General features: G+C 36.5%; 1 protein-coding gene across 5 annotated transcripts in view; it reads left to right on the forward strand.

Annotated features, from left to right (window-relative positions):
• Positions 1 to 2805: 2805 nt before the first annotated feature.
• Positions 2806 to 18112, forward strand: part of LOC124619545 (G2/mitotic-specific cyclin-B-like) — a 90497-nt gene continuing 75190 nt past the window's right edge. For 4 of the 5 annotated variants that reach the window (XM_047146010.1, XM_047146013.1, XM_047146014.1 and 1 more), the window contains exons 1-4: positions 2806 to 2945; positions 3313 to 3473; positions 3734 to 3736; positions 11972 to 12194. In XM_047146010.1, coding sequence (XP_047001966.1) covers positions 2922 to 2945; positions 3313 to 3473; positions 3734 to 3736; positions 11972 to 12194 — 411 coding nt within the window. In that variant the 5' untranslated portion in view covers positions 2806 to 2921. The remainder of the gene's footprint in view (positions 2946 to 3312; positions 3474 to 3733; positions 3737 to 11971; positions 12195 to 18112) is intronic. The other variant, XM_047146011.1, reaches the window with a different exon arrangement.

The following is an 18112-nucleotide window of genomic DNA, read 5'->3' on the forward strand; positions in this document are numbered from 1 at the left end:
ACATCCATGCCTGAGGCAAAATTAGAACCTGCGACCGCATCGGTTGCGCAGCTCCAGACTGTAGCGCCTAGAACTGCTCGGCCACTCGGGCCGGTGAAATGTTTGGAAACTTAGATATGTGTCAGCAAGTAATGGAAATATGATGCTCACACTCTTCTAGAAAACATTAGAATATTTGGAGGTACATACTTCATATCACTCTAAATATATTTGGCAATGTAATGCAAAGAAACTAATTAACTAGAAAGCTTAGTTAGTAGATGAAAGGAATTTAAAATCGTCTTCGTCTTATCCATTCAGTTTTAAAAAAGTCTGTTTCATATGTGCTGAAAAATCTGACTTAGAGGATGAAACAAAGAAACCACTCCAAAAATAAGATTTCAATGTTTTAATGTACTTGCACTCAGATAAGCAATGCTGTCATACTCTGTTATTTACCATCCAATATTGATGTACCATGTCTCCATTTCGAGTGAGTATATGTCCAACTCTAGTTATTGTTCAGTAACTGCTTGTACCAGAAAGCCTGGGTTTGGAAGGAATCAAATTTATCCCTCTCTCCTATACAAACAAAATGACCACCATCTCAAGGCACGATATTATTACTTATTTCGTGTGGGTCCAATCAATGTTGCAGAAGAAAATGCAAGTTTGTGAAGACTGACTTAGAGTTCATGACACTGTGTAAAAGCTGTTGAAGACAAAGCTGCTCTCATGTGACTTACAGTGAATTGACATAAGATTTGGAGGATGTTTTCTTTAAACAGTTGTATATGACAGCTTACTTGACCAACAGATATTGTGGTATTTTACTTGCGCAGGTGATATATTTGATGATGATTGTAAGTCTATTATAAAAACAGTAATTGTAGATTAATTCTACCATAGTTCTTAATTCTCATGACAGTTGATTTTGATTCTAGTATAAACATTAAGATGTATAATACTGTATTGTGTAGCAGAATTGTTCTGACTCTATAAATGTCACTCATAAACGGAATTTAACTCTCTCTTCTAATCCTTCACATTTTTGTTCTGATATTTATGAGCTACACAAATGTCTCTATATGTTTAAAGGGCTAGTAGGTGTGGAAAAATACAACAAAGATTTGTGATAACTGAATGAAAATGAAGCTAAAAATTATGCCCAACTCATGACCTAATGGATTTTTAATCTTCTAAATAGAATGTCCCAAAAACTACTTAGCTTATTTAAAACATACATATTTCCTTCTTTGAACATAACTTCACTAGAAGTGAAGTGGTAAATTAGACATGAACATTTGTGGATGCATAATTCTCTCAAAATGGAGGCAGTGCATAATCGTGCATTGATTCTCAGGTTAAGTGGGACTCTCTTGTGCAGATTAGCACACAAGAAGGTACTGGGGTCAATATCTTTTTGTTGCATGGTGTGCTGAGGTTATATTTTAGGGTGATTTATGTGCAATAACGTCCGTCGACTCCACAGAAAGTATGCTGACATGTACATATAATCACAGAGTAAGAGAAGTCACATTAAATGGCAATTCTGAATATTATTTCAATAAAAATTTGAGCTGTTATGCACTGAGCGTCAAATATCAGATAAACAGTCTCCAATCACGTCACAGCAAAGAATAATACAAGTCTCGAAACAGGAATACAGAGAAGAAGAAGCCTATAAATTTATGAAAAGTGTATATGCAAACTGTTGACAAGTATTCATGCTATGGCGACCTAATAGCACAGCAATTGAGGTTCCTGACATCTGTACGTCCTCAACAAACCAACAAAAACTGTAATGATGAATGTCAATGATACAGGAAATAAATTGGAAAATGCAACCTCTTTCCTTGTGGATTCTGTGGTCTGTGACATTTCCCAATTTATCGAATCCAAGGATGTTAAGCAGTATGTTAAGTAGTATATAATTCTTTATGATTAAAGTTATGTGAACAACTTCTTCGTAAAATAACATAGAAATGAAGTATTGAAAGCCGATTGAGCTTCATGTAATGGCTGCGATCTTCTGTTAAGTATTTCTCAGTCTCACGAATAATCACTGAAATGCTACGTTTTGAAATGTGAAATAAATAGTGCAAACAGTTATTTAAGTGGATGGTTACAAGCTAAGGAAAATATTATTGTAAGCTTTATTGCTGCAATTTCCCAAATAGAAAATCAAAATTTTAGCTTTGACTTCCTGTAATTTGCAGACAAACCGTTGCCGTCACTTTGTATTTCTCGCACATCTGTTATTTAGTTACTTTTTTACACGCAGTCACATTTGTGATTTCCATCTCTGTTGCCTTTTAATCACAATAACAGCAGCACAATCCCCCGAGCAAAGCAGTGAATGCATAGAAGAAACAGACTGCTTCCGCATACGTGCGTTTTTTTAATTAATTTTTGTTGCTTGCGTTTTATTCCCATACGCTTTATATTGCGCACGACGACAGAGGTATGATGTTGACGTGCTTATAGGAGGATATCCAAGTCCTCATAGCAAGGACGACATCGTCCTCATCACCAACGTCAACGTCAAAACTATCGTTATAAGAAAACTTGTCGATGATATTCCGTTCAGCTGAAGTCCTGTGGCATTCCCGCTATTTGAATTGCATTGTAGCAAGTTTTGCCGCTCCGTTCCGGTTGACCTTAAATCAGTCTTTAAATTTAAATGTTCTAAATAATTATTACATTGTTAGTTTTTAAGTTTCCTTCTTTTTACTACTAGCTCTCACTATCGACTGTAGGGTACATAATTTTTGTGACTTTTTTTCTGTGCTTTGGTAGTCGTGGTTATTAATGCCATTTTGGGATGTTATGTTGGCTGCTGTGGGCAACAGCTGACTGTCAAACAAGTGTGGAGAATTTGAATTTATGTTTAGCCCGGTGGGATTGAATTAGGTGATCCCGATGGTGTTTGTTTGTAGTAGATGATAGCTTTCCATACGCATCATGTAAGTAAAAGTACTTTTCAAGTTTGGCGTTTGTTTCATCAACCTTCAACCTGTTTTTTTTTTTTTTTCAAATAATGGGATGTGTCACTTTTCTTCCTATGAAGTCATCAGTATATTATTTCATAATTATATTAAATGCTGATGGTAATTAAGGGCATGAATAACTCTGCACTAAAACTGATATGAAGGTATTGCCTTACTATTTCTGTTAACTCTGAACATAGTCTCATAACTTGCCTGAATACTCCCAAGTAACCATATAATTGTGTACTTGCAAGAGGAGACCGTAAGTATTGTACAATGATTTTATGAAAGTTACCCATTAGCGAATTTCTTTAGCATTAGTACGTAATGTCAATTTTTTTAGATGACTGCAGCTGCAGCGCAAGTGAAAGAAATGCCTCCATTACGTGGTCTCCAAAAAACTTCAGTTCTAGCAGACATTAGCAATAAATCGCGCCCTCTCAACACGGAAGTTGACCCGAGGCTGCCACTCAAGCCATCAAATGCAATAAGGAAACCTTTAAAGTAAGCATTTCTGACCACAACGGATTTATCACTATGATAATTGTGGTAGATCGTAATAACGTAAAATGTCAGTCAGTATTTTTTTGCAAGTAGTTTTGGTTAAATTCGTATTACGTATTTTTCAATGTTTTCTGATTAAGTATTGAGTTTGTGCTGACTTAAGCTACGTGGAAATAAAGGGTTCAAGAAATATCATTGACTTTACAAGTAGCATATATTATTATTATTTTATTATTATTATTTTCTTATAGATCTCACAGAGAGTGGACCCTGGAATGTGTAAAGAAGTTATGTGTCAATTTAATTTCAGTGCAGTACAATGAAATGACTTTACTAAATTCCAGTGCTCACTCTAATTTTAACGTACCCCCAAACTGTTAAATTCCCGTATGTATTCTCCGCAAACCACTATGAGGTGCATGGCAGAGGGTATTTCCCATTGTACCAATTACTAGGGTTTCCTCCCATTCCATTCATGTGTTTAGCACAGGAAGACTGTTTGTTTGAATGCCTCTCTGCGTGCAGTAATTATTCTAATCTGATCCTCATGATATCTATATGATTGATACATAGATGATTGTAACCTATTCCTAGAGTAATCACTCAAAGCTGGTTCTTGAAATTTTAATAGACTTTCTCGGGATAGTGTACATGTCTTAAAGAGTCTGCCAGTTGAGTTCCTCCAGTATCCCTGAATCATTCTCCCATGGATTAAACAAACCTCCCACAAACTTGAGCAATATTCTAGAACTAATCAAGTGAGTGATTTGTAAGCAGTCTCCTCTGTAGATTGATTACACTTCCCAGTATTCTACCTATAAAGTGAAGTATACCATCTGCTTTACTGACGACTGAATCTATGTGATTATTCTATTTCATATTCCTACAAAGTGTTACTCAGGTATTTGTAGGAGTCGTCAGATTCAAACAGTGACTCACTGATATTATCATGAGGTACTAGGCTTTTTATGTTTTTTAAGGTGCGAAATTTTACATTTCTGAACATTTAAAGCAAGTTGCCAAACTCTACACCACTTTGAAATCTTATCAAGATCTGACTGATTATTTATGCAACTTCTTTCAGATAATATTTCATTACAGAAAACTGAATCATCTGCCAGAAACCTTGTTTTTACTACTAATATTGTCTGCAAAGTCGTTAATATACACATTAACAGCAAAAGGGCCCAACACACTTCCCTGGGACGCACACAGTTATCTCCACATCTGACGATGCAAGTTTCACTCGATATCCCATATGTTGACAAGAAGTGTAGGTGTAATACTGAGTCAAATGCTTTTGGGAAGTCAAGAAATACTGCATCTACGTGGTTGCCTTGATCCACAGCTTTCAGTATGCCAGGTGAGTTGCAAATTCAGTATGACACACAAGTTACCAAAGTGGCGTCAACTAAAAGGACTTGCAATACAGTGGCCAAACCGCGTATGGTACATCCCGGCCAATAAATGCCGTACGACCATTTCAGTATAGTGGTAGGGATTCCATCAGGACCTGTAGCTCTGCTCAATTTTCACAATTTCAGCTGTTTCTCAACATGACTCATACTAATATTTAATTCAATCATCTTTTCAGTGGTACGAGGATTAAATTGGGGCAATTCCCCTGGGTTTTCCTTTTTAAAGGAATATTTGAAAACAGAGTAAAGTATTTCAGCTTTTGCTTTACTACCCTCAATTTCTGTTCCCGTTTCATATGCTAGGGACTGGACACAACCTTTGGGCCACTAACAGCCTTTTCATATGACCAGAATTTTTTGCGTTCTTTGAAGATCGCTTGACAATATTCCGCAGTGCTAGTTGCTGAAGTCATTATGCGTTGCTATGTTGAGAGTCAAATCTCTCATTCAGCATCTCTCTATTTATAGTCCAACACTTTTTCGCTTATTATGCAATAATCTGTTTCTTTAGAAGTTTCTTGACAGCGACTGTACCCTGTGGACGTTCCCTCTCATTATGACTGTTGTACAGGGTACGTATCTATCCAGTGCGTGGTCAACTATTCATTTAAACTTGAGCCAGAGTTCTTGTAAATGTTTCTACCTGTGCTGAAAGTTGATCATATTCCTCATTGAAATATGACACTACTGATCTTTTATCTAGTTTACTGAATATATTCATCTTTCTGCTTGTTTTAGTTGTCCTTTGTACTTTGATAATCATTGTTGCCACATGCTATGGTCACTGATACCAGTTTTGATGTGGACGTCCTTAAAGAGGTCAGGCATATTTGTTGCCATTAGATCCAATATATTTCCAACATGAGTGGGATTACTGACCGTCTGCCTGGCAAGTTTTCAGATAACGCATTTAGTAAAGTTTTGCAGGATGTCTTATCACCCCTAACAAAATTGCATTTATCTCAATTGATTGTTGGATGGTTAAAGTCTCTATTGATGATTACAGTATGATTGGGGAACTTAGGTACAAGTGAATTGATTCTCTAAAGTTTTCAGTAACATTAGGAGATGAGTCTGGTGGGGCCATAGAAATACAGTTATCATTTTATACCCTCCCCTGTTACTGAGTCATGCCCAAGCAATCTCGCATGCAGCTTCAATTTCCATTTCAGTGGATTTGAGTTTCTTGTCTAGTGCGACAAACACCCTGCCTCCATTTCCCTTGTGCCTGTCATTTTGATATACACTGAAATTCTCCCCAAAAATCTCACTGCTGTCAATTTCAGGTTTCAACCAGCTTTTTGTGTGTAGTACTATGTGAGCTTCATTGCTTTTCATGAGTGCTTTGTTGTGAATGCTCTGGCAGTTAATCATTAGGATTTTCATACTCTCACCTGTTTGAAGAATTTCTTTCAATCTTACACTGATACTTCTGGAGTTCCCTACAGTGTCTAATCTAAAAAAATCCTTGGGTGCGCCCCACGCACAGCTACCTGAGTAGCAGCCTCTGATTTGTAGTGCACACCTGACCCATTTAGGGGGACCCTACAGTTATCAACCTTATGATGAAAGTCCAGGAAGTCATAGTTTAGCTTGTCACAGAACCTTCAAAGTCTCTGGGTCAGTCCTCCCACTCTACTCTGAACCAAAAGGCCACAATCAGTAATGGGGACAATGCTGCAAATTGTGTTTTGTTGAAACTCCACATGCAAGTCTGGTCTTCTCAACCTTCTCTACCAGTTGCTGGAATGACCAAAGATGATCTCTGAGCCCAGACGACAGGCATCATTTGTTCCAACGTGCTCCACAAGTTGCAGTTGGTTGCAGCCTCTTCCCTCAATGACAGCCGGGATAGCCTCTTCAACATGATGAATGAAGCAACCAGGCTTACACACTGAATGCACCTGGTGTGATTTCTTGTACTTTGCTGCCATTTCCCTAAGGGGTACCATCATTCACCATATGTTTGAACTGCTGATGATTAATAGACCCTTACACTTTTGCATTTGTCTCCTCTTTACACTGGACGAAACAGGTTTCCCAAAAAGGGGTGAAATGAGTTTCACTGGCTCAGTATTGCTGAAAGACAGCACCTCGAGCTTGTTGGTTTGGGGGATCATTAAAACACACTGAGTCCTCCCTGGTCCCTGTCCATCCTGCACAGGATGCCTAGAACTAAGAGTGAAATGCTACCCACAGTGAAGTGGATGAGTAATGACATATCCTTTACTTTCTGTCCCCTCACAGGATCCACAGGAGAGGATAGTTCTTGAATTATCTATGATACTGTTATCATAGGTGCACAACTCTTGGGAACTCTTCCAGCACAGGATTTGCAGCAGCTTCCAATTGTGTGACGGTAGTCAAAGCAACTTCCAGTTGCTCACGAATGTGAACCAACTCGTGCGAATCTAGAACTTTAAATTGGTATATGATCTTGCACGTGTGGTCTCTCACAAGGGGAATTTATTAAGTCAGCTTTTATATATAAAGAAACATGCTTATTGCATGGCTTCTTCCTGTAGCTCATTCTGTGTGCACTTCTACACTGGTGCCAAAGAGGAACACTACAGCACGAGTTCATCTCGATAAAAATCACTAAAATGTGCAGCATCAAAAAGCATGTCTTTTACATGCTGCATCCAACAATGCCTAAGAATTTCTGTGCAGATACTCTCCAGTGCAGTTAGTTTTGCAACAGGACATTCTTTAATTGAAACTGCACCACACTATTCACATATCATTTAATGTGCACTGATATGCGTTGTGAACTAGTTGTTGGAACACCTAATTTGTTGAAGAGGTCTTTGTAGGATGTTGTAGAGTTAGCAACAGATATGTCTTGTAGCACACTTCTGTATTCTTAAAGTATCACAGGAATAGGAATTTCTCCAAAAAATTCCATAACTGGTTAATGAATGGAAATACACAGAATAAACTATAATAGTTTCTTAGTTTTAAATTGACAATAGCACTAACTGTCTGTGCTGCAAACATAACTGAACCAATGTACTTCATTAATTCTAGGTAGCGGGTCTTCCAGTTGAGATTGTGCTCTATCTGTAATCTCAAAAATACTTCCTATTACTTTTCTTTTGAGAAACTTATTTCTCTAGCTTGTGGAGTTAAAATACTGAACTGCATATACTGAGTCTTGCCAAAATTTAATAAAAATCTGTTTGCCTTGATCTGGTTTAGAATATTTCATAATTATCTTTTCAGTAAGAAAATGGGTACCATTTTTTATTCCTATACTTGCATTGTCTGCAAAAAGTACGAAATTTATCTCGTGAAATTACAAGTGGGGGATTGAGTATCAGGAAAAAGAGAAACCAAAATAGAACCATGTTTGTTTCAAATTGATTGGCTTAGTACTGATAGAAATTGTTTCCTGTCATTTAGATACGATAAAAACCACAGATGTGCTTGCTGTCTACCATTCCATAATATTTCAACTTTTACATTAGGATATCGTGGTTGACACAGTCATAAGCTTTAGGCCTAGCCTAGTCACAAAGTATTCCCAATTCTAGCAATCAAGTCTAATTTATTGGTTGTATTATATTACTGGTTAGGATAAATATAGTCCTTTTCTTATTGTTTTAGAGTTCTTTGAAATTTTAAAAATAAAACTGTTTTCTACTGGGTATTTTTGCCTGTACTAGTATCGAGGCCAAAGTGGACTTAGAATGTTGGTGGGTCTTCCACTGTGTGCTGCTGCTGTCAGTTTTTCTGTATAGCCAACTGAATGATAGTACGCAGTAGCCAGTGAGAACTGCTGAATCTAGTGACTTGTTTTAGTGGAAGATACAAACTGATTACTTTTGTTTCTGACATGGTGATCAAGAGATTGGCATTTCTTGATCTGGGTAGTATTGACTGTATGATTGGTTACTAGTTTTCGTATTCATTTCGTGTGTTGCGTGTTTTTTTTTTTTTTTTTTTTTTGATATGTCAGGATTTCTTGGGATATTGTTTTGTATTAGTGTTACAGCTGGGTTGTGAGTTGGCAAAGCCAACAAATGTAAATAGAGGAAAAGTGGCCGCAATGGTACACTGATCTGTAGTGTAAGTTTTAAAAACTTTGTGGGGTATTTTCAGAAAATCAGTAATAAAGCCACTTTATTAAAAAAGATTGTCCATATACCATACAAAATTATAGACCACTGTCACAACTGTCAGGTTTTGCTAAAGTAATTGACAGGATTATGTATGAGAGACAATTGAGTTTTCTAAACAAATGCAAAATTCTAACCAATGCACAGAATGGGTTCAGGAAAAACAGGTCTACAGAAACAGCCGTCTATCACTTCTTGGAACAGGTTTTAACTGCAATGGATAATGAGGACTTAGTGTGGAATATTTTTAGATCTATCCAAGGCATTTGACCTCATCAGCCATGATACTTTGCTAGAGAAACTGTATTGCTATGGAGTATGTCGAAAAGCATAGAGCTGGTTTCAGTCGTATCTGTGCAACAGATATCACAGAGTTGAAATAATACATAATGACACAAAATATTACTCAACATATCTGAAAGTCAACTGTAGTGTACCCCAGGGTTCTGTTCTAGGTCCTCTGATCTTCTTAGTTTTTATTAATGATTTTCCTAACCATCTAACAAGAGCAGAATCTGTACTTTTTGCAGATTTCCGTAGAAACATACATTCAAAATCCCTGTACCAAAATAGTCTGTTGTAGCTACCCAAAATAATGTTTAATATCTTACCTAAAGAAATAAAAAGCATACAAAACTTACATATATTTAAAAATGAATTAGAGGCTACTATTAGGTCAGTTTCTGTAATGTTGATGAATTTCTTTGCTATCTAAACAGATAGTGCTCATCTTTTGATTTTTTGCATAATCCTCCCTTTTTTTTTTTTCAACCTGCATGTAAAAAGAAGACAAAATATTTAAATTGTAACTAAGAAAATGTTATTTCCCTTCACTGTTTAAAATATAAATTATTCTCTCTCTCTCTCTCTCTGTCTGTCTGTCTGTCTGTCTGTCTCTGTGTGTGTGTGTGTGTGTGTGTGTGTGTGTGTGTGTGTGTGTGTGTGTGTGTGTCAATTCTTGTATCATGTATATGATAAAATGGATTATAATAAATTGAACTGAATTGACTTCTGAGATGATAGCTAGACAGGAAACTAAGAATGGGGTTTAAGTTTTATGGCATATTTTATTTTATACAACGGCTTTTGCACAAAATGTTTCATTAATTAAACTGCTGTGGAATTTCCCACACATAAAATGGTGACACTTATCGAATACGGTTTTATCACTGTTTCTTTGCCAGCTTGTCTAATTCTGTATGTGTCTCAGTTTGAAAACACTTCGTTGTTTTACTACAAATTGAACCTTGACCACGTGATCATCTATTACTTTTAATAGTACTAAAACTTCTGTTGGAGATGTAGGATGGAGCTGAATTTTATCAAACTTTTCCTGGAACTTTTCTTGGGAATTGCAGACCACCTGATAAGGAAATATTCAAAGATAATTACCTGCCATTAACAGAAAAGTTATTAAAATTTTCTGCAATTTTGGAACTATTTGAACAGTTTCTTATCTGCATTTAAAGAAAAAGGTGCATACATTTTGATGGTCTGTTGACTTTTATTAGAATTTATTTTGTGTAGTGTTCTGATCCTGTTTCTAATTCAGAATTTTGATTAAATTAATCTGCTTCTGACATTTAATTTCTTAAGAAAACAGTAGCATATGACTGTCACTCACCTTTTTTTTAATTTACGCCAGCTATGTTGTACACATCTTGGTGCTCTGTGTTTTACAAATTCTTGTTGCCTTCCTCAGTTCCCATTTCATTTTATTGCCTTTTTTGTTTTCCAATTCTTTTTCTTTAATTTATGCCATGCTCTCTGCTGTTGAACATATCCAAATGACCTGGATACCTTGGAAAATGTCACAACTTCCACAGATAGCCATTACCTGAAATATGCGCCATGCAATAAATCACATTCGTAATCCAGAAAAGTTTAATATTTCTGTTATGAATTCTAGTGTATGAATTGCACATTGACAGCAAGATTTGCTTTGTCTCACAATCTTTTCTGTTTTTCTGTTTTGGAATTCATTTTGTAGTGTTCCGCTGTGTTTAGTTCTTAGTTAGTTGCTGTGGTAGTGATCGTTCTTGTTTCATAAAGTGGAAAGCTATTTATTGATCAGTGAACATTTACATAGATGAAAGTGTTCTATATACACTGTGTAGATATTATATATTTTTCAGTTTAAGCAGTAACGTTTTCATAAACTTTGTTATACGCAGGTAGTAGGAAACGTTTAGCGATACATAAAATCTAAGGTACATAAATTCTTGTTCATGGTGCACATTTCATGTAAATTTACAGTCTTGTTTTGCCCTTCATATGAAACTTCAGTGTAGGTAAACTAAGATCACATAGACACTTATGCTAATTAAGTTTAGGAACCATCCATCAAAGCTTTAAGGGGGTCAGAACTTTTGCCATGATTTGTTGCGTGGAGGTACATTCATTCCATATTTCACATTATTCCAGAAGTAACAGGTGTCTTGTTACATCTTTTATTTAAAAAAAGTGTCTAGTTGCAAATACATAATTGAAGAAAAAAACTGCAAAAGATAAGTGATGCCTATGAATACACAGATACAGTTTATAGTGTGTATGGTAGAGGAAAAAGTGAAAGAAGAACCCATTTTAAGAACACTGAGGCACTACAATACTTTTATCTGTTATTAGAGATACTGACATTTTTACTCATTTGTAAATAACTGTTGTCAGGAAAAATGTTAATGAAAGACAAAAACATAATCACTGTACTATTTCACAAATGTTTTGTAATTTTGTGAGTAAGCAGTCAACTTCTGGTGATTAACATGTAAGTAATGCAATAAGGTTTGAAATGCGATGTCGAGCGTCTGTGCAATCTCAGGTACTCACTAATTTTGATAATAGGGAGCTTGTTCTTGTAAGAATACTTCTTCCACCCCTCCCCCCCTCCCTCACACCCATAACACTATTTTTGTTTTTTAATGGCTTGTATTGAATTAAGATTCTGATGATTGTTATTTTTCAGTGTGGAAAATGAAGTTTTGGGCTTGACACAAGCATTAAATAGGGTTCCCATAAATGAGGCAACTTTGAAGCATGCAGATAAAAACTGGCTGCATGATAAAGAACAGACTTCTTATTCATCAACTCTGTATAACATACAGGATATAGATGAAGAATCTGCAAATGACGTAATTTTTCTTGGAGAATATGCAAAAGATATTTTTGAATATCTCAGAGCACTTGAGGTAAATATTAAAGAATAATATCCATTTTAATTATTTGTAATATAATGTAGATTATTTTTTTCTGATCTATAAAATTTAGTTTTAAACACGGTAGTTCCCTCCTGATGGAGCTTGCCTCAATGATACAAATACCTATATCATTGACTGCAACCACACCAAAACAATTTTTGTAGAGAGGCCAGACCAACATTCATTCCTGTAGAGGGCGGGAAGCTTTAAATTAGTTGTGGGGGTGTGGCTGATTGATTCGGGCACATGAGTATAACATCAGCCTTCATGGCCTTGATGTGTTCATGCTACAGATAGCTCAAACCAAGGGGAAAAGCTACAGCCGTTAAATTTCTCTTGATACTGAGCTGTAGTCTTATATCTTAATGTTTGACATCCTATTGGTTATAATATTCCAGATGTTAATCAGATAGGTTAGAGAATTTAAAATGTAAAAAGTGTTTAAGTTGGATATAGTAGGAATTAGTGAAGTGTGACAACAGAAAGAACATGGCTTCTGGCCAGGTGAGTATGACACACACACACACACACACACACACACACACACACATACACACACACACCGAGAAATGGACACTGTACTCATTACTCGCTGCTGGAGGTCCCAGGTTCGAGTCTCGGTCGGGGCAATCATTTTTCAACTGTCCCTTTTGGTATTTATCAACACTTGTAAGCAACCAAAGGTCTGGATTTCATTGTAATTTCATTCTTTGGGAGCTGCAAGATCACCAATGGTATCTATACAGGTACCAGCTCCATGTTTTCAGATTGTTGAGAACTGGGGAACTGGAATCCAGTAGTAAGAAAGAGGAGGAAAAGTGTAGGAGAACTTGGACTGAGGAAAAGAAATGGAAGGGGTTGCTGGCAAGTATTTTGCGCAAACTCAGTTTAATAATTTAATCACTTACTTGAATAAATAAAATAGGTTGTCATGGCATACCAAAAATCAAGGGCAAAGACATACGTAATCTCCTTCATAGATTTCAAAAAAGCATATGATTCGATTGCTAGAGAATCTCTATCAAGCCTGGAAGAAATGGCATTGGATAAGAAAACAACTAATATTCTATAAGCGACCCTCACAAATACATTTTCGAAAGTTAAATTTATGGGCGAATTATTGAAACGCTTTGAAATAAAAACGGGAATGCGACAGGGGGATGGTCTCTCACCATTGCTGTTCAATTATGCACTTGAGAAAGTAGTCAGAGAATGGAACACAAATATTAAGAGTGGTATAAGACTGGGTTGTAAAAAGAAGAAACTTGAAGTAAATTGCATTGCTTTTGCAGATGATGTGGCCCTGTTTGCTGAAACAGTGGAAGAAGCATGGGAGCAAATCTTTGAACTAAAGAAACAAGCAGCTGAAATAGGTCTTTACATCTCCTTTGAAAAAACTAAGGTGTTGACAAACATGAAGCACTTGTGTAAATACCTCAAAGTTCAAGAACAAAGGATTGAAATAGTAAAATAATTCAAATATATCGGAGAATGGATTAGTTGGAAAGCTGGGGAAAGCTAAGCAATGGAATCCAGAAAAATAAACTTGAATTGGCCTTCCAACTAACAAAAAATACATACAACAAAAAATCCCTTTCATGGGGGTCCAAAATTACACATTACGAGACAGTGATTAAGCCAAAAGTACTGTATGTAGCAGAACACTAAACATGAATTTCAAAGGCCAAATGGAGAAACTTGAGCTAAAGGAAAGAAATTTTAAGAAACATCATAGGACTAAAAATTCAAGACAATAAGATTATATACATCAAAAATGAAACTCTCCACAAGAAAATTGAAAAACTTTCAGATTCTCAGTGAAAAAGGATAAATTTTTATGGTTATCTTCTTGGAATGAATTACAACAGATTAACCAAACAAATCTTTGATTTTTCCCAACTGGTTTAAAGAAACTGAGAAAAACCTAGTAGAATTAAAGATTTCAGAAAATTGACTCATCAGTCAAACAGCTAAATTAATCACTAAAGATGAAAACATAAGGTTCCAAGACAAATCCACACCTATGTCCAAACCCTTCATCTCGGAAGAAAAGTGGAAAACAAGATCAGAAAGAATGAAGAAATACTGTGCCCTAAGAAAAGAACAATGCACAAAGAAATAATTGATCCAGCATTCCCCAAAGAGGGTGAAATGAAAGGAGAGAAACATGAAAGTAGGTTATATACACAGGATAGACTTAGTGACATTGGAAGGTGTCAGGTTATATAATGGTAAGACAGATTTCAAAATCAAATTTTAAACTGCTAAACAGTTGCAGGGGAATATGTGGACTCTGGTCATTTTTTATTGGTTACTAATGAGTACCAGAAATGTATTTCAATGCCACTCAAATAAGGGTATTTATTGTTTAAATTAGGTTTATTGAAGTATGTTTGATACACAGTATTTTGTTTTTCGATCTGGTTTGTATGCAAATAAAGTAAGTTTTCAGATTTGTGAGCAGGCTACATATGGCTGTCCATATGGGAAGAGGAATTTATTAAATTTAGTTCACACATCTGTAGCAATTGTCCCTGAGCTTTGATGATGTAACTTTGTGCATCACACTGGAAACTGCAAACATTTGAATTAAAGTGACATACATGTTGGAATCACTGGGATGCGTGGCAGGAGCACATCTTGTCATTTAGATTTTCCATTTAAAATTGTGTTTTTAAGGGTACTGATCATTTTTTACTACAAACTGGTACATTCCAAAGTTGTGCTAGATTTATATTGACAGAAGAATGATAGGCATGCAAATTTTCAATGGTAAAACATCTAGCAGCATGCCTGGCAAATCCAGTTCAAGAATTTAGTTGGATAATTGATAACTTTGTCTTGATTCACTACAGTATCAAAGGACTGATATGTTGTCACTTCACTTGGTATTTAATTTTAAATGCTAAAATTGGTGGAGTTTATATCATTGTTTTTGGCTGCTAATGTAGCACATGTCCTGAGCCACTGATAATTCTTGTAATTCTGGCAGGTTTTGGGAAAATTTGTTGGCAATGTGATACATTGTGTAGATTTGTAGGTAGCCGTTTTCTCCCTTCCCAGTATCAAACAATTACTTTGCAAAACATTCAGCAGATGCATCATCTTTTAGGTTTACATGTATATTTGTCTCAAAAGTCAGTCTGTAGACCTGACGGACAAGCATAAAGCTCAGCAGAGCCTGTTGAATGCTGTGTAACTTGTTTGTTGAAAATCAGCAGACAATAAAATGAGTTGAAGAGTGTTAATTTCCTTTCAAATCTTTGAGTGTATGATGAAGGGCTTCCAATGGTTTTTGTGCATTGCAGTACATTTGTCCCATATCATGAGATGATGTGGTTGGAGTACTTTACCCGTACCAAAATTTTTGTTATGTTGCATATTGGTGTGTCTCAGTGATTAGTATAACAAACATAACTTTCAGTCCTGAATGTACTGTTTGGCCATCATTCAAAAGAGTTCTCACAATTCCAGTGATGTGATTCCCAGTGCAATATTTTTTCATGTTCTTGTGAATGCCAAAATAAATGAGAAGCTTTGTGTGTGCCTACAGGTGTGTTTAGGAACCAAGTCTACCTCTGACTTGCGATTGCATGCATAATTCCATCGTGCGCTGTGTATTGTTTTGGAACAAATTTTGGGAGATTGCTCAGTGTAAATCATTGTCAAAAAGGTCATTTGCTGGTGTTCTGCACAGCCATTCTTGTACCAGTTCTTTGTTAGCTATTGCCAAACATGGCCTCAGTTGAAACCAATGTCTCCTTATACACGTTTGGTGTTAAGTGAATGTCCATATTTTGATATGTAACACCCAGAGGTAGGATGTCTTTCCTGAAGTTGTCTTGATGTTTTTCTCAAACTCTTTGGGATTGGGAGAGAAGCACATCGTCGATATGATTGCAAATAATGTGTGAATTTTCTGTGGTTAAGCAGTATTGGATGGATTAGCAAGTGTGTGTCTTATGATGCATCATTTTCAAGACCATTCAGTTCTATATGTGCATCATACTCCGCAAGTCACCTAATGATATGTGGTGGAGGGTACTTCTGGTACCACTAACTGATCAATTCTTGGCAAGCCTCGCAGTAAGTGGCGCGTACGTGACTGTTTACTGTCTTCAGTTCTTGGAAGGATGTCAGTCCATGTACATTGATGAATAGTAATTGCTACCATTCTGTATTTGGGCAAATATTGCACAGACAGCTCAACGTGCCCAGTCAAATGTAAATTGGGTGTCCTGCAACTGTTTTGCCTTGGGTGCATCATTGAAATTTGTTCGTTAATGCATCATATCTGTAGTATGTTGCTACTTCAGAAAAAAGTAGTGTCTTAACACACACATCATGTGTAAAACATTCTCGGACTTCTTGCCACATCAGTTCAGGATAAAACCTAAAGTTTTCATATTACCTACATTGTCTCTTTCAGGAGCAATTGACTGTTCTAACTGCTGCTATGGTGGCCTTACATACTCCATAGACAACTTCTGAGTGGTCGGTAATTACATAATGCTTTCACAAATGGTGTCAACATCTATGCTGGTGGTGCCCCCACTCCTGTAGTAGTGTCAGTACTGCAACAGTGTGTCTCCGTTGCTTCTATATACTGCTAAGAATACATCTGCTGTCGTGGTTGAAGTTCTTCCTGCATTTTCTTGTTTCGACGGCCTCTTCAATTACAGAATTCCAGTATGTAGAAGTATGGGACAAAACTTTTGTTCCATCGGACAGTATTTTGTTTTTGTTCATAATTGTGTGCTCAGCAACTGCAGATTTCTCTATTTCTCTATTTTTAACATGTCATTTATGTTCTGCTAACAGTCAGAATCAGTATGAGTGTACTGACCAAAGTACTTTCAGCTGCACTCACAAAGGGTGTTGCAAATCCAAGGGATCCTGAAGCCAAGACTGTCCTTAATGGGGCATAGCATCTCCCTTAACATCTTATGTTGGAAAATAGGTCATATGCCCAGGACTGTGCTTCCCTTGCTACATCCAGAAAAATAGGCACAGTGGCTGCTAACATGAATGCTAAACATTTTCACGTTTCCTGTTCTTCGAGAATGTTGAATTTATATCCTGTGAATCATACCTGTTCTTTCATACTTTAACAGATTCCAGGTGGTCCTCATCAGAAACAGCTCTTGCTCTGCTTACCAATGTATTTAAAATTTCTCTCTTCTGGACTGGATGACAAAAACTGTGGGTGCTAAGATGTAAATCAGTATGCACCATTTTGCAGTACACAGTGGCAGAGGCACCCATGTTTTATGTTGTACAAAAACAACAAAAAATGGCAGTGTTCCTTGTTTCTGTGTCTTGACAGTGAACGGGATGTTTGGGTACATGCTGTCCATATGTTCAAGGAATGCTTGAGAGCTGCTGTGCTGTGTGGCTAGACCATAAATATTGTCAACATAATGATAAAATGAAACTGGATGAAGGGGAGCCAGATTTAATTCGTGCTCCTCAAATTTGGCCATAAAAACTTTGGCCACTGTGGGGGACAACAGAGAACCTTGTGGGGTTCATTCCATCTGTCATTTCATGAAATTCACTGCATACAAAGGAGTAGATGGTTCTCATGACATATCTAAACAACTTTATCATTTCAGGAGGAAAATGCTCTGTCAGCAGCTTCAATGTATCCTCAAAAGAAACTTTTGTAAATAACAAGATCACATCCAGGCTGACTAAAATATCATTTGAGCCAACTCTAATCTGTTTGATTTTTTTCAATGAACATCTGAGACTGTTTGATATTGTGATCGCAGTGGCCAACTATTGGAGTCATTAACTTAGCTATTTGGATAGCCTGTAGGTAAGAGAACAAATAGTGCTAACAATGTGTCTCAATGGGATACCTTCCTCATGGTCCTCAGGTAATACGTACAACCTAGGAGGTATAG

Source organism: Schistocerca americana, chromosome 6 (genome assembly GCF_021461395.2).
Source record: "Schistocerca americana isolate TAMUIC-IGC-003095 chromosome 6, iqSchAmer2.1, whole genome shotgun sequence".
Classification (NCBI taxonomy): domain Eukaryota; kingdom Metazoa; phylum Arthropoda; class Insecta; order Orthoptera; family Acrididae; genus Schistocerca; species Schistocerca americana.